This window comes from Salvelinus sp. IW2-2015, linkage group LG3 (assembly GCF_002910315.2).
Source record: "Salvelinus sp. IW2-2015 linkage group LG3, ASM291031v2, whole genome shotgun sequence".
In the NCBI taxonomy this organism is placed as follows: Eukaryota; Metazoa; Chordata; class Actinopteri; order Salmoniformes; family Salmonidae; genus Salvelinus; species Salvelinus sp. IW2-2015.
This window is the reverse complement of record NC_036840.1, coordinates 16,948,691-16,968,162: the sequence shown is the minus strand read 5'-3', so window position 1 is coordinate 16,968,162 and position 19,472 is coordinate 16,948,691. Positions and strand designations below refer to the sequence as shown.

The 19,472-nt window shown below is 39.9% G+C and overlaps 1 protein-coding gene across 1 annotated transcript in view; it reads right to left on the bottom strand.

Moving 5' to 3' along the window:
- Positions 1–19,472, bottom strand: part of LOC111951675 (collagen alpha-1(XXV) chain) — a 140,151-nt gene that overhangs the window by 107,882 nt on the left and 12,797 nt on the right. Inside the window, exons 3-5 of the mRNA XM_023969897.2 lie at positions 17,108–17,179; positions 15,911–16,027; positions 10,549–10,584 (exon numbers count right to left, since the gene is read on the bottom strand). Coding sequence (XP_023825665.2) covers positions 10,549–10,584; positions 15,911–16,027; positions 17,108–17,179 — 225 coding nt within the window. The remainder of the gene's footprint in view (positions 1–10,548; positions 10,585–15,910; positions 16,028–17,107; positions 17,180–19,472) is intronic.

The following is a 19,472-nucleotide window of genomic DNA, read 5'->3' as shown; positions in this document are numbered from 1 at the left end:
CACCCAAAGGACATCCAGCAAACTTGACACAACTGTGGGACGCATTGGAGTCAACATGGGCCACCATCCCTGTGGATGCTTTCGACACCTCGTAGAGTCCATTCCCCGAGGAATTGAGGCTGTTCTGAGGGCAAAAGGGGGTGCAACTCAATATTAGGAAGGTTCCTAATGTTTTGTACACTCGGTGTATATCGAAAGTCAAATTGCAATATTTGGTAAAACAATAGAAATTAGATTTTTTTTGCCCATATCGTGCAGCCCTACTAACAACCTGGTAATTTTATCAGCATATGCAAACATTTGGGGGCACAGAAAGAAAGTAAAAGTTATATATTCTTCAGGAGATAAATAGGATTCTTCAGAAGTAAATAGGATTCATATAGGCCAAACTTAGGCTTTATCTCAATTTAAAAAATACATTTTCTGGTATTCCTACATTTTGTGTAACTTTCCTAACGACTGTTAAAATAAATGTCCCGAAAACAGTCTTAAAAAGTCCTGACATGGTCCTCACTGATGTCTTGGTATGTCACAAACGTCGTCAGGGTGGAAATGACCGGACCAAGGTGCAGCATGGTGAGCGTACATTTCCTTTTATTTCGAATGTCCCCAACAAAAACAAGAAACAACAAAAACGAACGTGCCGCTGACTAGGGCTATACAGGCCACTAACACAGACAACTACCCACAACTAAGGTGGAAAAACAGGCTGCCTAAGTATGATTCCCAATCAGAGACAACAATAGACAGCTGTCCCTGATTGAGAACCATACCTGGCCAAAACATAGAAATAGAAAACATATAAATAAAGAAACTAGAATGCCCACCCTAGTCACACCCTGGCCTAACCAAAATAGAGAAACTTACATAGAACCAGACAAAAGCCCTCCAGAGAACATTCACTTGTGATCATCATTTAACACACCAAATATTCTGAGAACATCCCAAAAATAATTTTCATGACAACCCAGAATGTACCGGGAACTACACAAACCCTTTTTGGGGACCATGACACAACGTTCTGGTGGCAGAAAACTAGGACCTATATAGAACATCCCTGTGTAGTTATAGAAGTCATGAGGAGAACATCCTGTCAGAGCCAAACGGGGTCATTCCCTAATGGTCATTCAAATACCTTATTGTAACTTTCTGTCGGTAGTAAACCAGGACCTGTACTGGACTTTTTGTAAATGTCTCAAGGACAACGTCCTGTCAGAACCAAATAGGTACCTATTTGTAATGTTCCCTATTGGTCATGCTAAGACCTTATTGTAATGTTATTTCTGTAATAATACAGGACCTGTCTGAAACGTCCCCTTGTGGTCATTGAATGTTCCAAAGATAACATCCTATAAGAACCAAATAGGAACCTATTTGTAACTTCCCCTACTGGACATTAAAATACCTTTTTATAACGCTATATATACTGCAACCAAATCGGGACCTGTACTAAACATCCCCTTATGGTCCCGAGGTTAATGTAATGTTTTAAAGTTCCTAGAAAGTTCTCAGAACGTCAGTGGGATAACCCTAAAAGGGACCTAATGGGAACGTTGTCTAATATCCTTAGGACGTCCCCTGTTTGCTTGCTAGTGAGCAGTGAGCACAAACCCTCAAGACAGTTGAAGAAAATAATTACAATCAATCCATTGTTTAATATTTGGTAAGAAAGAATAGAGTGTGCTTTATTTTCATTGAGTTGGATCATAAATATGAATTTTTAATGAGGTCAGAATAAAGAAAGTGCTTGTGAATGTGTCTTACATGTCGATTTTTTTCACCTTCCATTTTTGTGGCAAAATGATATTTCTTGTCTATGGAATTACATTGGACTTGTCCAGGACTGAATAAAAAAGATTGTTTTTCATAATATGCAATGAGACATTTGCAAACAAGGTCATAGATAGTCTACTTGGTAACAGTGGCAGCTGCATTGTTTCTATGCCTTTGTGGACCTACAGTAGAAGGTGATTCAGAATGGTGCAAAAATAGCATTGTTTGATTTAGAAATATTTGATCTTCCAGTGATTTCATTAGCACTACTCTCTAAAAAGATGGTTCTGTCTCCAGCCAGTGTCTATGACCTAAGCCTAGCTACTGGTCAGACTGGAACAGGGAAACATTTTGGACCTGCAACTTGCTGAAGAACAGTTCCCTAGGCAAGTCACTGGGGGGAAAAGCTGTCTGACTGACAGTGAAAAGTTTCAGACACAAAGGCGCATGGCGGTGCCGTCTTCAACTGGATTAAATTTCAGCCGATGGGCTAGAGAACTATATGCTGTTGAGAGGCCGCATCAGTTCATCAACGCCTGCTTACTGGGCTGTTGTGACACTATTGTTTGAAAAAACAATTGGGCAGTCAGTTCCCTGGAAGATGCCACTTGGCTCATCACTGTGCTGTCCTCCAAATTGGGATGGAGCCAAGAGGCTCTTCAGATCATGCCCCAGTCAACCTGAACAAGGGCGTGCATGGAACTACAGTTAACCTCTAACTAGGATTCTGCTGATCTCATCGAATGTAAAAGTCCTGTGAAAAGACAGGTGGCATACACCCACAGTACCATTTTCACATTCTCTCTCTGATGAATCTTCACATTATGTCAGGACCCGGTGCGAGAAACAGTCACTAATAATCGTCAGAACCCAGAAGATGAGGCAGACACAGCAGTACTAGAGATGGTGGTTTAATTAAAGAACAAAATCTTCAGGCAAAGAAACTAAATCCACAATGTCCAAAAATAAAGCCAAGAGGCACAAAATGGAAATCCTCCAAAATACAAAAGAAACTCCACAAAGTGGTAAAAAACAGCAGGGAAAAACAAACCTCAAAAGACTACTCAAATAATACACAAGAACTAAACCAGAGAACCTCTGGAAAATCCAACAAGAGAAATATCTATATAAAACAAGGCTTGGGCTGGGGCTGGGTGCTAACTTACAAACACTGAGCAAGGAACTGAGGAACACACAGGGTTTAAATACTAACAAGGGAATGACCTACAGGTGCAAACAATAATAAGAGCAAGAAAAACAAAAGGTACAAAAAAGGTGCAATGGGGACATCTAGTGACCAAAACCCGAACAGTCTTGGCCAAAACCTGACACATTATGTAAAAAAAAATGTTTTATTGGGAGCAACAGCATGGAGATTCTCCATTTAGTCAGATGCCACACTTCACATTTCGCACAGCCCAGACGTGTGAGGGGGCTGCGTAGTCAAAGCACAGAGATGTGCTTTCCCATTCGAATCCTTGCTATTTAAGCCACATTACAATTCCCACCAAGTAAGTCAATCCTTTTGGAGCAATGAGTACAAAAATATATAAATAATGTATGCACTCACTACTGTAAGTCGCTCTAGATAAGAGCTTCTGCTTAATGATTAATATTTAAATATAATAAATGTAGGGTGTTTGCTTTTCACCTCAGCAATCCAGGTTTTATTCCCTGCCCTGCAAATACTACTACAATATTATTTTTTTCTTAATTTTTTTCCTCACTCGCTACACTCACTTTTCCAAAAATGAAATTCGTCAAACAGTTAGTATATTTTTTCTCCAAATTCAACAGGCCTTTAAAGCTTTATTTGCATGTTTAAGAGGCTGGCCTGTAAAAATACCTGCGGCTACAGGTTCTCAAATGTTAATGGCTTACATTTGCAGCAGCTTTCCTACGATTATTCCCCAGGTCGTTGCTGTAAATGAGAACGTGTTCTCAGTCAACTTACCTGGTAAAATAATGGATGAATAAATAAATAAATAGAACATTTGAGAACATTAACTAATGAACAACTTCCCCCCCTACCTACCATGATAATATTTTTTAAATGTAGTAGTCTGGAAAAGCTTTTGTTACCAATACTCACTGGTTTAGGTAAACATCTTTATCACCAACTAGGTATGCGAGAACATGGGCATCTTGCTATAGAGCTAATTAGCCTAGCTGGAGCTGAGAGCATACAAAGCCAAGGAGTTTCTTCTGGAAAATCAAGAGCCTTTTGTGGACGGGGCAAAGCTGCTTTGTCTTTAGCTTAGATTATTGACATTGATAACATATTGTATTTGGAGATCATCATAAACATTTACATTGTGGTTATGTGAGCTTGCTTGAAATAAACAACCAAAACTATGCAACCCAATACACAAATACACACATGAACTAACCATTCAGAAGAGGTCCGTTTGAACAACCCACTTACTGAATGCAGTGATTGTTTCATGCATTAATTCATGACTGGGAAATAACTGATTCCATTGCCAGTGGACTGGCTTTATTTCCACACTCTACAACTGTAGAACTCTGCCAACTGTAGAAGAAGTTGAAAAGCTTTGTCAGAGTACAGCTCTCAAAGGGGCCCTGGGAAACTGTGGCCAGGAAGTGATTACCAAATGATGAACAAATGACGAACATTTTCATTGTTAAAAGTACATATGTGACCCGTTTGAGGAAACTAGGCATATGTCGCGCGTCACTATTTCACAGAAGAGCCAATTTAACTTAAACTTTTTGTTTTTTATCAAAATGCGCTTTTTGTCAGAAATGCCTTCTGGAACATGTGAACTTTCATGTGCCTTAGTTACAAATGTGTTTGCCATCTGTAAATACGAATAAAAAATATACATAATTATGAGCCCAGTTGGTTTAGCCACGGACAAAGTTGCAACCTTCCCACTAACTAGGCTCATAATTTACAATTGTATTCGTATTTACAGATGGCATACAAGTGTGATATTAAGGCACATGAAAGTTCACATGTTTGAGAAGGCATTTCTGCCAAAAAACGCATTTTGATAAATAATTATTTACGTTCAAATGGCTCTACTGTGAAGTCGTGACTTACAACATATGCATAGTTTCCTGAATCGAGTCACAATTCACTTTTCAGCAGGACAAAAACCTAAAACACAAGGCCAGATCTACACTGGAGTTCCTTACCAAGAAAACAGTGAATGTTACTGAGTGGCGGAGTTACAGTTTTGACTTAAATCTACTTGAAAATCTATGCAACAACAATTTGACAGAGCTTGGAGTATAATTTTTTAAAGAATAATGGGCAAATGTTGCACAATCCAGGTGTGGAAAGCTCTTAAGAGTCTTACCCAGAAAGTCTCACAGATTTAATCGCTGCCAAAGGTGCTTATACAAAGTATTGACTCAGGTGTGAATCCTTATGTAAATTAGATATGTCTGTATTTCATTTTCAATAAATTTGAAACATTTTCGAAAAACATGTTTTTTTCACGTTGTCAATGGATTTAATCCATTTTGAATTCAGGCAGTACACTTGAGCCAATATAGAGTGTACAGTTAATGCAACCTCTGCAAACATCAGGGAAATTGCATTTAAAAGGTGTATTTTCAAGGTCAAAATGCTAATGAGCTTATTCAACAAACCACCAGAGATATTTTTAAAGGGAAAAGCTATTTTTACCAAACATCTGATTTCACTCGATTTCAGGTCCTTCAAGCGTGTCTTTTGTTATTTACTGACACATCTTTTCTCCTTATGTTTGGCTGGGAGATTAAAGGAAACTTAATATCAAGGATACCAACATTTTAAAGTACTGTATCTCCTCATTACAAAAGGGTATGACCCCACACGCCTGCAATGCATTTCATTTCATTAAATGTCGCATGTGAGTGTCTAGTACTATGCTGTGGTAACCTTTGAATGATAAGATGGAGGAAATACAGTAATTCCCCTCAAAATGGACAACAACTCCATGAAACAGTGGGGAGACTGTTTCCATTGCACAATGCACACGGAATACCATGTACAATATCTCACTGATGTTCCATATTTAGCCTTTCGAAACATTCAAATGACGGATGAAAACTGTGTGCATGGCTGCAAACCACCTTTGGAAAGCAGAAGACCCCTAATTTTCCTCAGCGAGACCTCATGGCACTGATGATTTCAAATTGAATCCTGAAAATATTTCCTTTTCCCCCATCCTTTCTACTCCATTGAAGCTTAATCCTCCAAACCAATACCAGATGTCCTGGAAGGCTTTGGAAAACTTTGGAATTCACTTTAACCTCTTTAAGAATAGCATCTACAGTTGAAGTTGGAAGTTTACATACACTTAGGTTGAAGTCATTAAAACTCATTTTTCAACCACTCCACACATTTCTTGTTAACAAACCATAGTTTTGGCAAGTCGGTACGGCATCTACTTTGTGCATGACACAAGTCATTTCTCCAACAATTGTTTACAGACAGATTATTTCACTTAAAATTCACTGTTTCACAATTCCAGTGGGTCAGAAGTTTACATACACTAAGTTGACTGTGACTTTAAACAGTTTGGAAAATTCCAGAAAATTATGTAATGGCTTTAGAAGCTTCTGATAGGCTAATTGACATAATTTGAGTCAATTGGAGGTGTACCTGTGGATGTATTTCATGGCCTAACTTCAAACTCAGTGGAGCAGGTTGAGAGCTTCAAGTTCCTTGGTGTCCACATCAACAACAAACTAAAATGGTCCAAACACACCAAGACAGTCGTGAAGAGGGCACGACAAAGCCTATTCCCCCTCAGGAAACTAAAAAGATTTGGCATGGGTCCTGAGATCCTCAAAAGGTTCTACAGCTGCAACATCGAGAGCATCCTGACTGGTTGCATCACTGCCCGGTACGGCAATTGCTCGGCCTCTGACCGCAAGGCACTACAAAGAGTAGTGCGTACGGCCCACTACATCTGGGGCTAAGCTGCCTGCCATCCAGGACCTCTACACCAGGCGGTGTCAGAGGAAGGCCCTAAAAATTGTCAAAGACCCCAGCCACCCCAGTCATAGACTGTTCTCTCTACTACTGCAATGCAAGCGATACCTGAGTGCCAAGTCTAGGACAAAAACTTTTCTCAACAGTTTTTACCCCCAAGCCATAAGAACAGGTAATCAAATGGCTACCCGGACTACTTGCATTGTGAGCCCCTCCAACCCCTCTTTTTACGCTGCTGTTACTCTCTGTTTCTCATATATGCATAGTCACTTTAACTATACATTGATGTAAATCCCGCACATTGGCTAACCGGGCTATCTGCATTGTGTCCCACCACCCCCCACCCGCCAACCCCTCTTTTACGCTATTCCTACTCTCTGTTCATCATATATGCATAGTCACTTTAACCATATCTACATGTACATACTACCTCAATCAGCCTGACTAACCGGTGTCTGTATGTAGCCTCGCTACTTTTATAGCCTCGCTACTGTATATACCCTGTCTTTTTACTGTTGTTTTTATTTCTTTACGTGCCTATTGTTCACCTAATACCTTTTTTGCACTATTGGTTAGAGCCTGTAAGTAAGCATTTCACTGTAAGGTCTACACCTGTTGTATTCGGCGCACGTGACAAATAAACTTTTATTTTATTTGATCTTTGCTTGACATCATGGGAAAGAGATCAGCCAAGACCTCAGCATTTTTTTTAGACCTTCACAAGTCTGGTTCATCCTTGGGAGCAATTTCCAAACACCTGAAGGTACCACGTTTATCTGAACAAATAATAGTACGCAAGTATAAACACCATGGGACCACGCAGCCGTCATACCGCTCAGGAAGGAGATGCGTTCTGTCTCCTAGAGATGAACGTACTTTGGTGCGAAAAGTGCAAATCAATCCCAGAACAACAGCACAGGACCTTGTGAAGACGCTGGAGGAAACAGGGACAAAAGCATCTATATCCAATGTAAAACGAGTCCTATATCGATATAACCTGAAAGGCCGCTCAGTAAGGAAGAAGCCACTGCTCCAAATCCGCAAAACTGCAGACTACAGTTTGCAACTGCATATGGGGACAAAGATCATACTTTTTGGAGAAATGTCCTCTGGTCTGATGAAACAAAAATAGAATTGTTTGGCCATAATGACCATCGTTAAGTTTGGAGGAAAAAGGGGGATGCTTGCAAGCCGAAGAACACCATCCCAACCATGAAGCACGGGGGTGGCAGCATCAACTTGTGGGAGTGCTTTGCTGTAGGAGGGACTGGTGCACTTCACAAAATAGATGACATCATGAGGGAGGAAAATGATGTGGATATATTGAAGCAACATCTCAAGACATCAGTCAGGAAGTTAAAGCTTGGTCGCAAATGGATCTTCTAAATGGACAATGACCACAAGCATACTTCCAAAATTGTGTCAAAATGGCTTAAGGACAACAAAGTCAAGGTACTGGAGTGGCCATCACAAAGCCCTGACCTCAATCCCATAGAAAATGTGTGGGCAGAACTGAAAAGTGTGTGCGAGCAAGGAGGCCTACAAACCTTACTCAGTTACACCAGCTCTGTCATGAGGAAAAACGTTCGACTTCAACTGTACATCAAAATGCTGAGCTGTGTCAAGTGGGCACTGACTCCTGGAGGCTGTCTTAGAGATGCATAAACAGTGTCATGGCTCCCATTGTCCTTCCAGAAATGCAGTTACCCAAAACATGATTTATTGCTTCAAATACATCTCTGTATACTACCCTACTTGAGTTTCTCTTGGTTTGTGATTTTTATATCCACAGGGGAGAACCAAGGAAGTGACCGGGGAAACAGAAGTCAAATGTCTGAGGCTGAAACTCACAAGACTGACAACCTGCAGAACGCTCCCCCATTGTGTTTTGGTAGTGGCTCCATATCATTTTATGACCATTGGGATGTGTATGCTCATCTCACACTACTTTAAAGGAAGAGGTATTACCAAATGATGAACATTTTCATTGTTAAAAGTAGATATGTGACTCGTTTGTGGAAACTAGGCGCATGTCGCGTGTCACTACTTCACATGAGAGCCATTTTAATGTAAACTTTTTGTTTTTTAGAGAAATGCGCTTTTTGGCAGAAATGCCTTCTACAGTACATGTGTACATGTGAACTTTCATGTGCCTTAATTACAAACTTGTATGCCATCTGTAAATACGAATTAAAAAAATTATAATAATGAGCCCAGTTGGTTTAGCCATGGAAAAAGCCTGCAACCTTACCACTAGCCATGATTGGCTGAGATAATGAGTGGGCTGGACATGCTGAGAGATGAGTTCGGATTGATCTGCCATGGAGATCGCTTCTGTCTATAACATGAGCTGGTCAGTATGTGTATGTAATCCTTTCTAACATAGCTTTTTTGAAAGATATCACATAGCAGAACTGCGTAAGTGTTGCTCTCTGCTTTCTGGATGACTGAGTTTTGAAATCAGTGGAATTAGAGTATGATAGCTAAGCGGATTTGATTGCCATTTGATTGCAAATATGCAGACGGAGTTGAAAAGAGAACACAGAAGGCTATTGTATAAAACACCTCTCTCTGGATTACATCTTCAAACTAAGGGCAACCATGGCATACGTGACAGAGAGGGAGAAGCGTCCAACCTTGTATATGGGTAAGATAGTCTAGCTAGCTACATGTTCAGATATTACAAGTTTTAATTGAGTTAAAGTGTACTATTAGCTAGCTAGCTAACGTTAGCTGGCTGGCTTGCTAGCTAACGCTAACGCTACATCTATGATCTGTGTAGTAATATTATTTGTATTTCAGAGCCATTTGTATTGCTAGTTATTGCCTAATGTTAGCTAGCTAACATTGAACCTGGTTGGTTAGCTACCTGCAGATTCATGCAGGGTAGTAACATGAGTTGGGATTATGGTTCATTGTTTAGCTAGCTAGCTACATGTCTAAACAAAAGACTTCACTATGCAAGTAACCATTTCAATAGAATGTTCATGATGTCATTGCGACAACTGTCAATAGACGTAGCTGGTAAATACTGACAAATTTACGAATGCTCAACACCCGTTGAATAAGGCTGGTGTCAGTAAACCCTACTCCTCGGCCTGAGTGTCCAGCATGCACTCTGAACGCTTCGACAACAAAACACTGGATTTACGAACGGACAATCTGACAATGCTCTGAGTTGATGAATGCACAGAAAACACTATGGCACTCCAGATCAAATTTACGAACACGCCCGTAGTATAAACCATGTGAATCCTTAAAGAGAGGGGCTAAAGCTTAAGAGGGTGTGAACGATGCTGAATGGGTGTAGACAAAGAGGAGCTCTCTAGTAGGTAGCAAAGATTCAAAGGCTATTTTCTCAAAAGTGAGGTTACAAGTTTATCAACTTTAGCAAAATTACTTTCCCATTAATCCTCAAATGCAGTGTATGATATACCGTAAAAAACACAATTTCAAATTTTGCTCCATAAAACCGAATCAAGACAGTCGGTCACATATTAATCTAACTGGCAAACAAGGCACACTTTTAAAGGGGCAATATGTGGTCTTAGTATAATTTCCTGAAGTACACAGCTCCTCAATCAAGTACTGTTGATCCTCAACATGGCAATATTTTATATTATTATTGTGGAAACAGACAGCTAAATATAATCTCAAAAAAAGCTATGGCAGTTCTCCCAATCATTTTTCCATCTCTGGATTCATTTCACAGAATCAGTTCAAAAAATTGGCGAAAACGCTAAATTACCACAGCACAAGGTATTGAGTTATTGGGTAAATCAGCATTGGAAAATGTGTATTTCATAACATAATGACCTACTTACCATCAGTCCTAGGTCTCCTGTTGTCCCAGGTTCTCCCTGTACAAATATAAAATACCTAATTAGTAAAATGCAGATTAAAGGCTACTTTGAAGGCTTGAAATCCTAGCTGGTTGTAAATTATTGGATTGGAACATAAAATTATTAACATTTCAAATAAAAAAATGTTTGTTATGAACATTTGGATTGTAATTTTGTGTTATGTAGATGGGTGTTAATATTCAATATTGAGGAAAATTCAGCAGTTTATCAACGACACAGATTCTGGATAAAATGCAGCAATCCACATCCTAATTAGGTGTCCATCCCTCCTCTTGCATCTGGCAGACTCTACTTTGAATAGCAATTGGTTCAAATTAACAGTTCTGTATTGGTGGTGTTCTGGGCTGCATGAACCAATTTTTTTATGTAGATATGGCCATGTGACACCTGTTCAATTTTGCACTATGGAGCTGGTGACTATTTTGGAAAACTGGTGCCCTAGAGCGTAAAAGGATGAACCTGCAATGACACTGAAGCTAAACATCTTTATTTAGACATATCCTGTCTTTTTGTAAAAGTGTTGTGGTCTCATCATAAAGGCATTTAGTTCAAATGAGTCACCAATCTCCCTGCTGGACATAATGCAATATTATGACATGTTATCCATAGTGATTTGTAGCACATGGCACATTTCTTAAAAGCGACACAGTATATAATATCATATTATATATAATTGTAATCAGGAGACTTCAGGGTACACTTTTTAGAGAGTAAGGCCATATATCAAATCACATTTTATTGGTCACATACACATGGTTAGCAGATGTTATTGCGAGGGTAGCGAAATGCTTATGCTTCTAGATGCTTATGCTTCTATCAGTATCTAACAGGTAAAATCTAACAATTCCACAACAAAACCTAATATCTAACCAATTCCACCACAAAACCTAACACACACAATCTAGTAAAGGAATGGGATGAGAATATATAAGTATAAAATATATGGATGAGCAGTGGCAGAGCAGTGGCAGAGCAGCTAAGATGCAATAGATAGTAAAGAATAGATAGTGAAGGATACAGTATACAGTACATACAGTGGGGAGAACAAGTATTTGATACACTGCCGATTTTGCAGGTTTTCCTACTTACAAAGCATGTAGAGGTCTGTAATTTTTATCATAGGTACACTTCAACTGTGAGAGACGGAATCTAAAACAAAAATCCAGAAAATCACATTGTATGATTTTTAAGTAATTAATTTGCATTTTATTGCATGACATAAGTATTTGATCACCTACCAACCAGTAAGAATTCCGGCTCTCACAGACCTGTTAGTTTTTCTTTAAGAAGCCCTCCTGTTCTCCACTCATTACCTGTATTAACTGCACCTGTTTGAACTCGTTACCTGTATAAAAGACACCTGTCCACACACTCAATCAAACAGACTCCAACCTCTCCACAATGGCCAAGACCAGAGAGCTGTGTAAGGACATCAAGGATAAAATTGTAGACCTGCACAAGGCTGGGATGGGCTACAGGACAATAGGAAAGCAGCTTGGTGAGAAGGCAACAACTGTTGGCGCAATTATTAGAAAATAGAAGAAAATAGAAGAAGTTCAAGATGATGGTCAATCACCCTCGGTCTGGGGCTCCATGCAAGATCTCACCTCGTGGGGCATCAATGATCATGAGGAAGGTGAGGGATCAGCCCAGAACTACACGGCAGGACCTGGTCAATGACCTGAAGAGAGCTGGGACCACAGTCTCAAAGAAAACCATTAGTAACACACTACGCCGTCATGGATTAAAATCCTGCAGCGCACACAAGGTCCCCCTGCTCAAGCAGGCGCATGTCCAGGCCCGTCTGAAGTTTGCCAATGACCATCTGGATGATCCAGAGGAGGAATGGGAGAAGGTCATGTGGTCTGATGATTCAAAAATAGAGCTTTTTGGTCTAAACTCCACTCGCCGTGTTTGGAGGAAGAAGAAGGATGAGTACAACCCCAAGAACACCATCCCAACCGTGAAGCATGGAGGTGGAAACATCATTCTTTGGGGATGCTTTTCTGCAAAGGGGACAGGACGACTGCACCGTATTGAGGGGAGGATGGATGGGGCCATGTATTGCGAGATCTTAGCCAACAACCTCCTTCCCTCAGTAAGAGCATTGAWGATGGGTCGTGGCTGGGTCTTCCAGCATGACAACGACCCGAAACACACAGCCAGGGCAACTAAGGAGTGGCTCCGTAAGAAGTATCTCAAGGTCCTGGAGTGGCCTAGCCAGTCTCCAGACCTGAACCGAATAGAAAATCTTTGGAGGGAGCTGAAAGTCCGTATTGCCCAGCGACAGCCCCGAAACCTGAAGGATCTGGAGAAGGTCTGTATGGAGGAGTGGGCCAAAATCCCTGCTGCAGTGTGTGCWAACCTGGTCAAGAACTACAGGAAACGTATGATCTCTGTAATTGCAAACAAAGGTTTCTGTACCAAATATTAAGTTCTGCTTTTCTGATGTATCAAATACTTATGTCATGCAATAAAATGCTAATTAATTACTTAAAAATCATACAATGTGATTTTCTGGATTTTTGTTTTAGATTCCGTCTCTCACATTTGAAGTGTACCTATGATAAAAATTACAGACCTCTACATGCTTTGTAAGTAGGAAAACCTGCAAAATCGGCAGTGTATCAAATACTTGTTCTCCCCACTGTACATATGAGGTGAGTAATGCGAGATATGTAAACATTCTTAAAGTGGCATTATTAAAGTGACTAGTGTTCCATTTATTAAAGTGGCCAATGATATCAAGTCTGTAGGTAGGCAGCTACCTCTCTGTGCTAGTGGTGGCTGTTTAACAATCTGATGCCTGTAGTTTTCATTGTTGCTTAAGTGTGTTCCCCAAACATTTCAAATGTGTTCCCCTTAAATGTGTTCCCCTAAACACAAACATTTGAAGCTATTTTGGGAACATGTAGACCCAACACAGGGGATTTCATGACCCAAAACGTACATGCAGGTAAATGCATTTTCCCCATTGGCCTATAAGGGGGCACTACAGTCCAACGCAAGAACCGTCTGAAATTGCACTATATGAGGTTTTGTTCTGCGTGCCAATTTTCATGCTTTTATACCAAAGAGAACAATTTTGGAGCTTATCTACTGGACTACTGGTACACTTCTATGGAGTAAGTTATCATGCAGCTCCACACGTATCTTTCATCTCTGCTCAATAACTTAATTAATCAATAGCCTTCAAAGTCATCCAATATTAGAATCTGAAGAGGCACAATATGATTTGAGGCTGGTAAGGCTGCACGAGTGTCAAAACACACACTTGTTGGAATTTCAGGGCTCTGATATTTTCCAACCTTTGCGCCAGGGTTAGTAATTTACCTGTCTAACATCAGCTTGCTTGCGCTGAGATGGTAGGGGTGCAAATATTTGAGGTGTGTCCTTAAAAACGTGTGCCAAAGTGGCAATTTCAGACAGTGCAGCTGGAGATATTTAAGACCAACCAAAAGCTGGTCTTAGCGGTAAGGCAGTTGGTTAATGGCATCGATTTTGCCAGCACGAACCACACAGTAGCCTAATCAGTAGCCTATCACCAATGTTTTATTAAAATATCACCTTTGGGAGCTGCAAAACAGTCAACAGACATCCCCCTTTTTTCTTTAGATTTTTTATCCAGCTCTTGTGAAAGATTTGGACTCATTATGTGCTATGCCCATTTAATTAAATATGTCAGTGACTGAAGGAAGCCTGTTAAAAAAAATGGATCTCTGTTGTACCCAAATGTAAAATCGTGGGAATTCCGATCACTCTCCATAGTTTTTTTTTTACCTTTATAGTTCTTTATGTGGCAAAGTCACCATACAGGCCACATCAACAGCAAAGGTATAATCTTATTATAACGTTTGATAGGCAATGTCGATGGCTCGGATATGCAATGTCTTGAAATGTCTTCAATGGATAGTAATTACACAACTTGAAGCAACCACATAAAACTCTTCGGAGCACGTTTTTATTGGCCAGTGAGTGGTCAAGCCCTTTTCACATCTACAATATATCAATTGCTAGAATGCCTGCCTCTTTATTGCAGGCAGGGCCAGGACAAGGAAGAAACAGGTGGATTTGCATTTGATTTCCATAGGGGGGCATGTTTTTTTCACAGGACAGACAATTTTTTTTATGGGTGTTAAATTAAAGACATTATTTTTTACATTTAACAAGGCAAGTCAGTTAAGAACACATTCTTATTTACAATGACAGCCTAACAACTGCCTTGTTCAGGGGAAGAATGACAGATTTTTACCTTGTCAGCTCGGGGATTCGATCCTGCAACCTTTTGGTTACTGGCCCAACGCTCTAACCACTAAGGTACCTGCCACCCCAAATTTAACTGTAAAAATGTTTTACAACCAGTCATGACATTTTCATCTGATTTTCAAACAAATCACTGTGCGCCAACTTTCTATCAATTCCAGTGGTGTAGTGCAATATTTTTAAGTGAGGGAGAGCAACATTTATGTTTTAAATGAGGTCATCATTTCTCAATCAAAGTTTGTACCAACAGATGTAACCTATTGAATGTCTTAATATTTCTGACACACCCACAATCCAACAGAGACATGTGAGTGCGCTAAGATTTACGTTTCGGTAAGGTTTGTTAAAATACAGCCCGATATGTTACAGCAGTTGTCTGAGTATGACAGGCTTTCCAAAGTAATTTGCACATTTCCAAACTACCCTGCTTAAGCCAACCAGAGGAATTGTTGTATTGTTGTGTTTTCACTTTGTGTCTCAAATTCTTAAGACAACGTCTGACACCCTCCCTGAGTGATTCATACAAGCAGTGATTTAAATTGCAAGTGAGAGCTGCAGCAAGAAGAATCTGTTGGAAAAATGGAACAAGCATAACAACCCCGCTTCAATTTCTGAAATTAGCAACTGGAAGGGTTGCAAACAATAATGATTGAACTTGGAGCAAAACAGATAAACAACACTTAATAGTTTGCACTCCCGCTGTTGTGCCAAAAGAACAGATCAGTTGGTACCCTGTGAAGGTTTTATGACAGTACATAATTGGCAGGCTTTCTATTTTTCTTCACAGGCAGAATGCACATAAATTAGCACAATGCCATTGACAGGCATGAACACATGGAAGAAGTTATGTTAAATGGAAAGCAATGGAATAAACATCTGTATAGTGAGGCAGATACATGGAAACAGGGTGTTTTCTGAATAGCTTCAGTATAAGGGCGATCGGAAGCAGTGTCGTTTGTGTTGCATTCATTAAAGGGGGTTCCCCTTTGTGCCATTTCCCAGGCCAAGGACAGAGATGGACTGTACTGTACCCATACAAACAGAGTAATACTGTACTCACCGGCAGACCTGTCACTCCCCGGGGCCCATCCTTGCCTGTGTCCCCTGGTGGCCCTCTGGGGCCAGGGGAACCTGGGGGCCCAGGAGGTCCTGGTGGACCTGCTGAACCCTGATCTCCCTGTAGAGCAATGGAAGAAGTCAGATCATTACATTAAAATGGCTTCAGCCTTTTAGATAAATAAGGCATCAGTAGAACAACCATTAGAAATAATAGTGAAATTAGTCATCGGTTTGGCATGGAAAACCTCCATAGGGAACATGTTAAGTCAATAACACTGGAGTAGGATTTTAGACATGACGTTATTTACTAACAATATCTAACTGGTTTATATCTGATATGTTGTGTAAAATAGTTTATATTTGAAGTGTTCCCAATTTTGAATTTTCCATTTTAATTATGCTTAAAAAAGGTCCAATGCAGCCATTTTTATCTCAATATCAAATCATTTCTGGGTAACAATGAAGTACCTTATTGTGATTGTTTTAAATTAAAATAATCAAAAATAAACAAAGTAGCTTCTTAGCAAAGAGCAATTTCTCAAGCAACAATTCTGCTAGGACTGTCTGGGAGTGGTTTGAGTGGGGAGGGGAAAACTAGCTTTTATTGGCAGAGAGGTTTGGAACTGTCTTTCTTGATGGTCTATTAACTAATGATGTCACTTGGCATGCCCAAACTCCATTCCACCAAAACAGGCTGAAACGTCTTTTCAAACAGCTCTTAAACTAAAAGTGCATTATCATAATTTTCACAATTTCACAGTATTATTCCAACCTCATAGTGGTTGGAATAAAAAAAAAATATATAAAACACAAGAAATTACATTTTTGACTGCACTGGGCCTTTAATGACCAGTAATGACTGTTAATAATTTAGACAAATTCGACTCTACACTAAGCATTGACGAACACCAATAGTAAGTGTCATATTTTGATTAAGAGGAATATGAAACATTCTGCAAATTTATTCTTCAGTTACAATTGACAATGTAAGAAGATCATTCATTCCACCTCTAAACTAAATGTACAGTGTGCTTCTAGACCTTCCTCTAAAATAACAGAATGGGCAGCAGACTTCTTCTGATAATGTAGGTCTGTCTGAAAGCTGTCTGGCATGCAAACGTAGGTATGAAAAGGGAGAAGTTGTCAGGTGAGAGGCCCATTCGAAGGAAAGAGAAAGACGAGCGAGGACAGCCACTACCTTAATAAGCCGCCGCTTTATGAGCTGCTGGTCAGCAGAAAGAAAGCCATGATTGATCTTAGGGAAGACCATCTGAGCGAGCAGGTGTGTGAGGTCGAAGGTCAGATGTGAGCGAGGTTGGAGGAGGATGAGGTCCCAGAAGAAGAGGAGGAAGGAGGCAAAGGGCAAAAATTAGATTTGATTAGACGTTACGTCACGATACCCATCGCAGCACCTCCACGGATGGGGAGAAATCCACACTTTTCCACCACAGTGGCTTTGGAAATCTGGACTTTATTTTGGAGCCAGAGACCATAATTACCACCTCAGGGGTGCTGGGATGCCACACTGGGCTCGCAGACCCAGGAAAAATGGGGATACCTCCTCTGTGGAGGTGCTGTCATCATCAAAGTAGTGCTTAGTGCAAAGTCAGACCCCTGGAGTTGCACATATGGAGAGCTGCATGGTTGACCTTCTGAAGTGTTTTTTAAAGTGGGCATGTATATCTGGCGGTGTCCATTGGTATTATCGAGAATCATCTATTACTGGAAAGATAAATACTGTATGTTGGAGTTGAATTGTGTGATTGAAATATAGAAATCTTACTGCAAAATGTTACTACATTTAGCTACATTTAGCTTTCAATGGGGCACTGGCATCTTGCATAGAAAGGAAACCCCATGGGTAAAATACTGTTGGTGGCACTGAGGGGACGATGATAATTAATTGCCCTAATTAATTAAATACTACTGTGTCTGGCCCTGGTCTGTGATCGGGGCCAGCAGTAAGGCCCTAACAGTGATGCATTCATCTTCAGTGTGTGCCGTCCAGGGGTCAGACTGAGCAACTAGACCACACCAACAAACCTTGACAGTCAGGATCTGATTGCTCTGCAAAGCAGCCAGTGTAGGGAGACCAGACAATCCCTAAAAGGACAGACAGCACAAGATGGCACAACACAAACAACATAGAGAACTCCAGACACAACACAATCAAAACATCCATTACAGCGGAGTAGTCAAGTTACCTTTCCACATTTCATCGACTTCAAGCAATAAAAAAAGCTACTGGCTTTTATTGCAACCCAAAAGGATTTGTCAATGAACTTATTTCCTGATTAGAATATTCCAGGTCTTTTTTCGAACCAAATATTTGTTGTTGTACCATATCATACCTTTTTTTCTTTTACCATACATTTATTGATTTACCATATCATAGAATTAAAATGTAACCGATTAACTTTTTAGGAATAGGGGGCAGCATTTTCACTTTGGATGAATAGCGTGCCCAAATTGAACTGCCTCCTACTCTGTCCCAGATGCTAATATATGCATATATATATATATATATATATTACTATTGGATAGAACATACTCTGAAGTTTCTAAAACTGTTTGAATTATGTCTGTGAGCATAACAGAACTCATATGGCAGGCAAACTTCCAAACAGGAAGTGGAAATTCTGAGGCTGGTGTTTTTTCTACTCATCGCCTATTCAAATCCCAAGAAGATATGGATTTGTTTGCACTTCCTACGCCTTCCACTAGATGTCAACAGTCGGTAGAACGTTGAATGAAGTTTATACTGTGATGTGGGACCGGATGGGAGGTGTTTCAGTCAGTGGTCTGGCAGATTGCCAGTTCCTGGTCATGCGCATTCCTCATGATATCGCCTTGTGTTCCATAACTTTTACAGACACGAAGGTATGCTCCGGTTGGAACGTTATTGGATATATATGATAACAACATCCTGAAGATTGATTATCTACTTAGTTTGACCAGTTTATTCGACCTGTTATATAACTTTTTGAAGTTTTCATCTGACGCTATGCGTCACTTGCACGAGCGTTTGGATATGTGTACTAAACGCGCTAGAAAAAGTAGCTATTTGAACATAAATAATTGACATTATCGAACAAAACAACAATTTATTGTCGTACTAGGATTCCTGGGAAGGCATTCTGATGAAGATAATCAAAGGTAAGGGAATATTTATGATGTAATACTGTTGACTCCAACATGGCGGAGAAATGTTATTTATATTTGAGCGCCGTCTCAGATTATTGCATGGTGTGCTTTTTCCGTAAAGTTTTTTTGAAATCTGACATAGCAGTTGAAATAAGAACAAGTGTATCTTTAATTATATGTAAAACATGTATCTTTCATCAAAGTGTATGATGAGTATTTCTGTTATTTGAAGTGGCTCTGCAATTTCTCCGGATATTTTGGAGGCATTTCTGAACATGGCGCCAATGTAAACTAAGATTTTTGGATATAAATATGCACATTGTCGAACAAAAAATACATGTATTGTGTAACATGATGTCCTATGAGTGTCATCTGATGAAGATCATCAAAGGTTAGTGATTCATTTTATCTCTATTTCT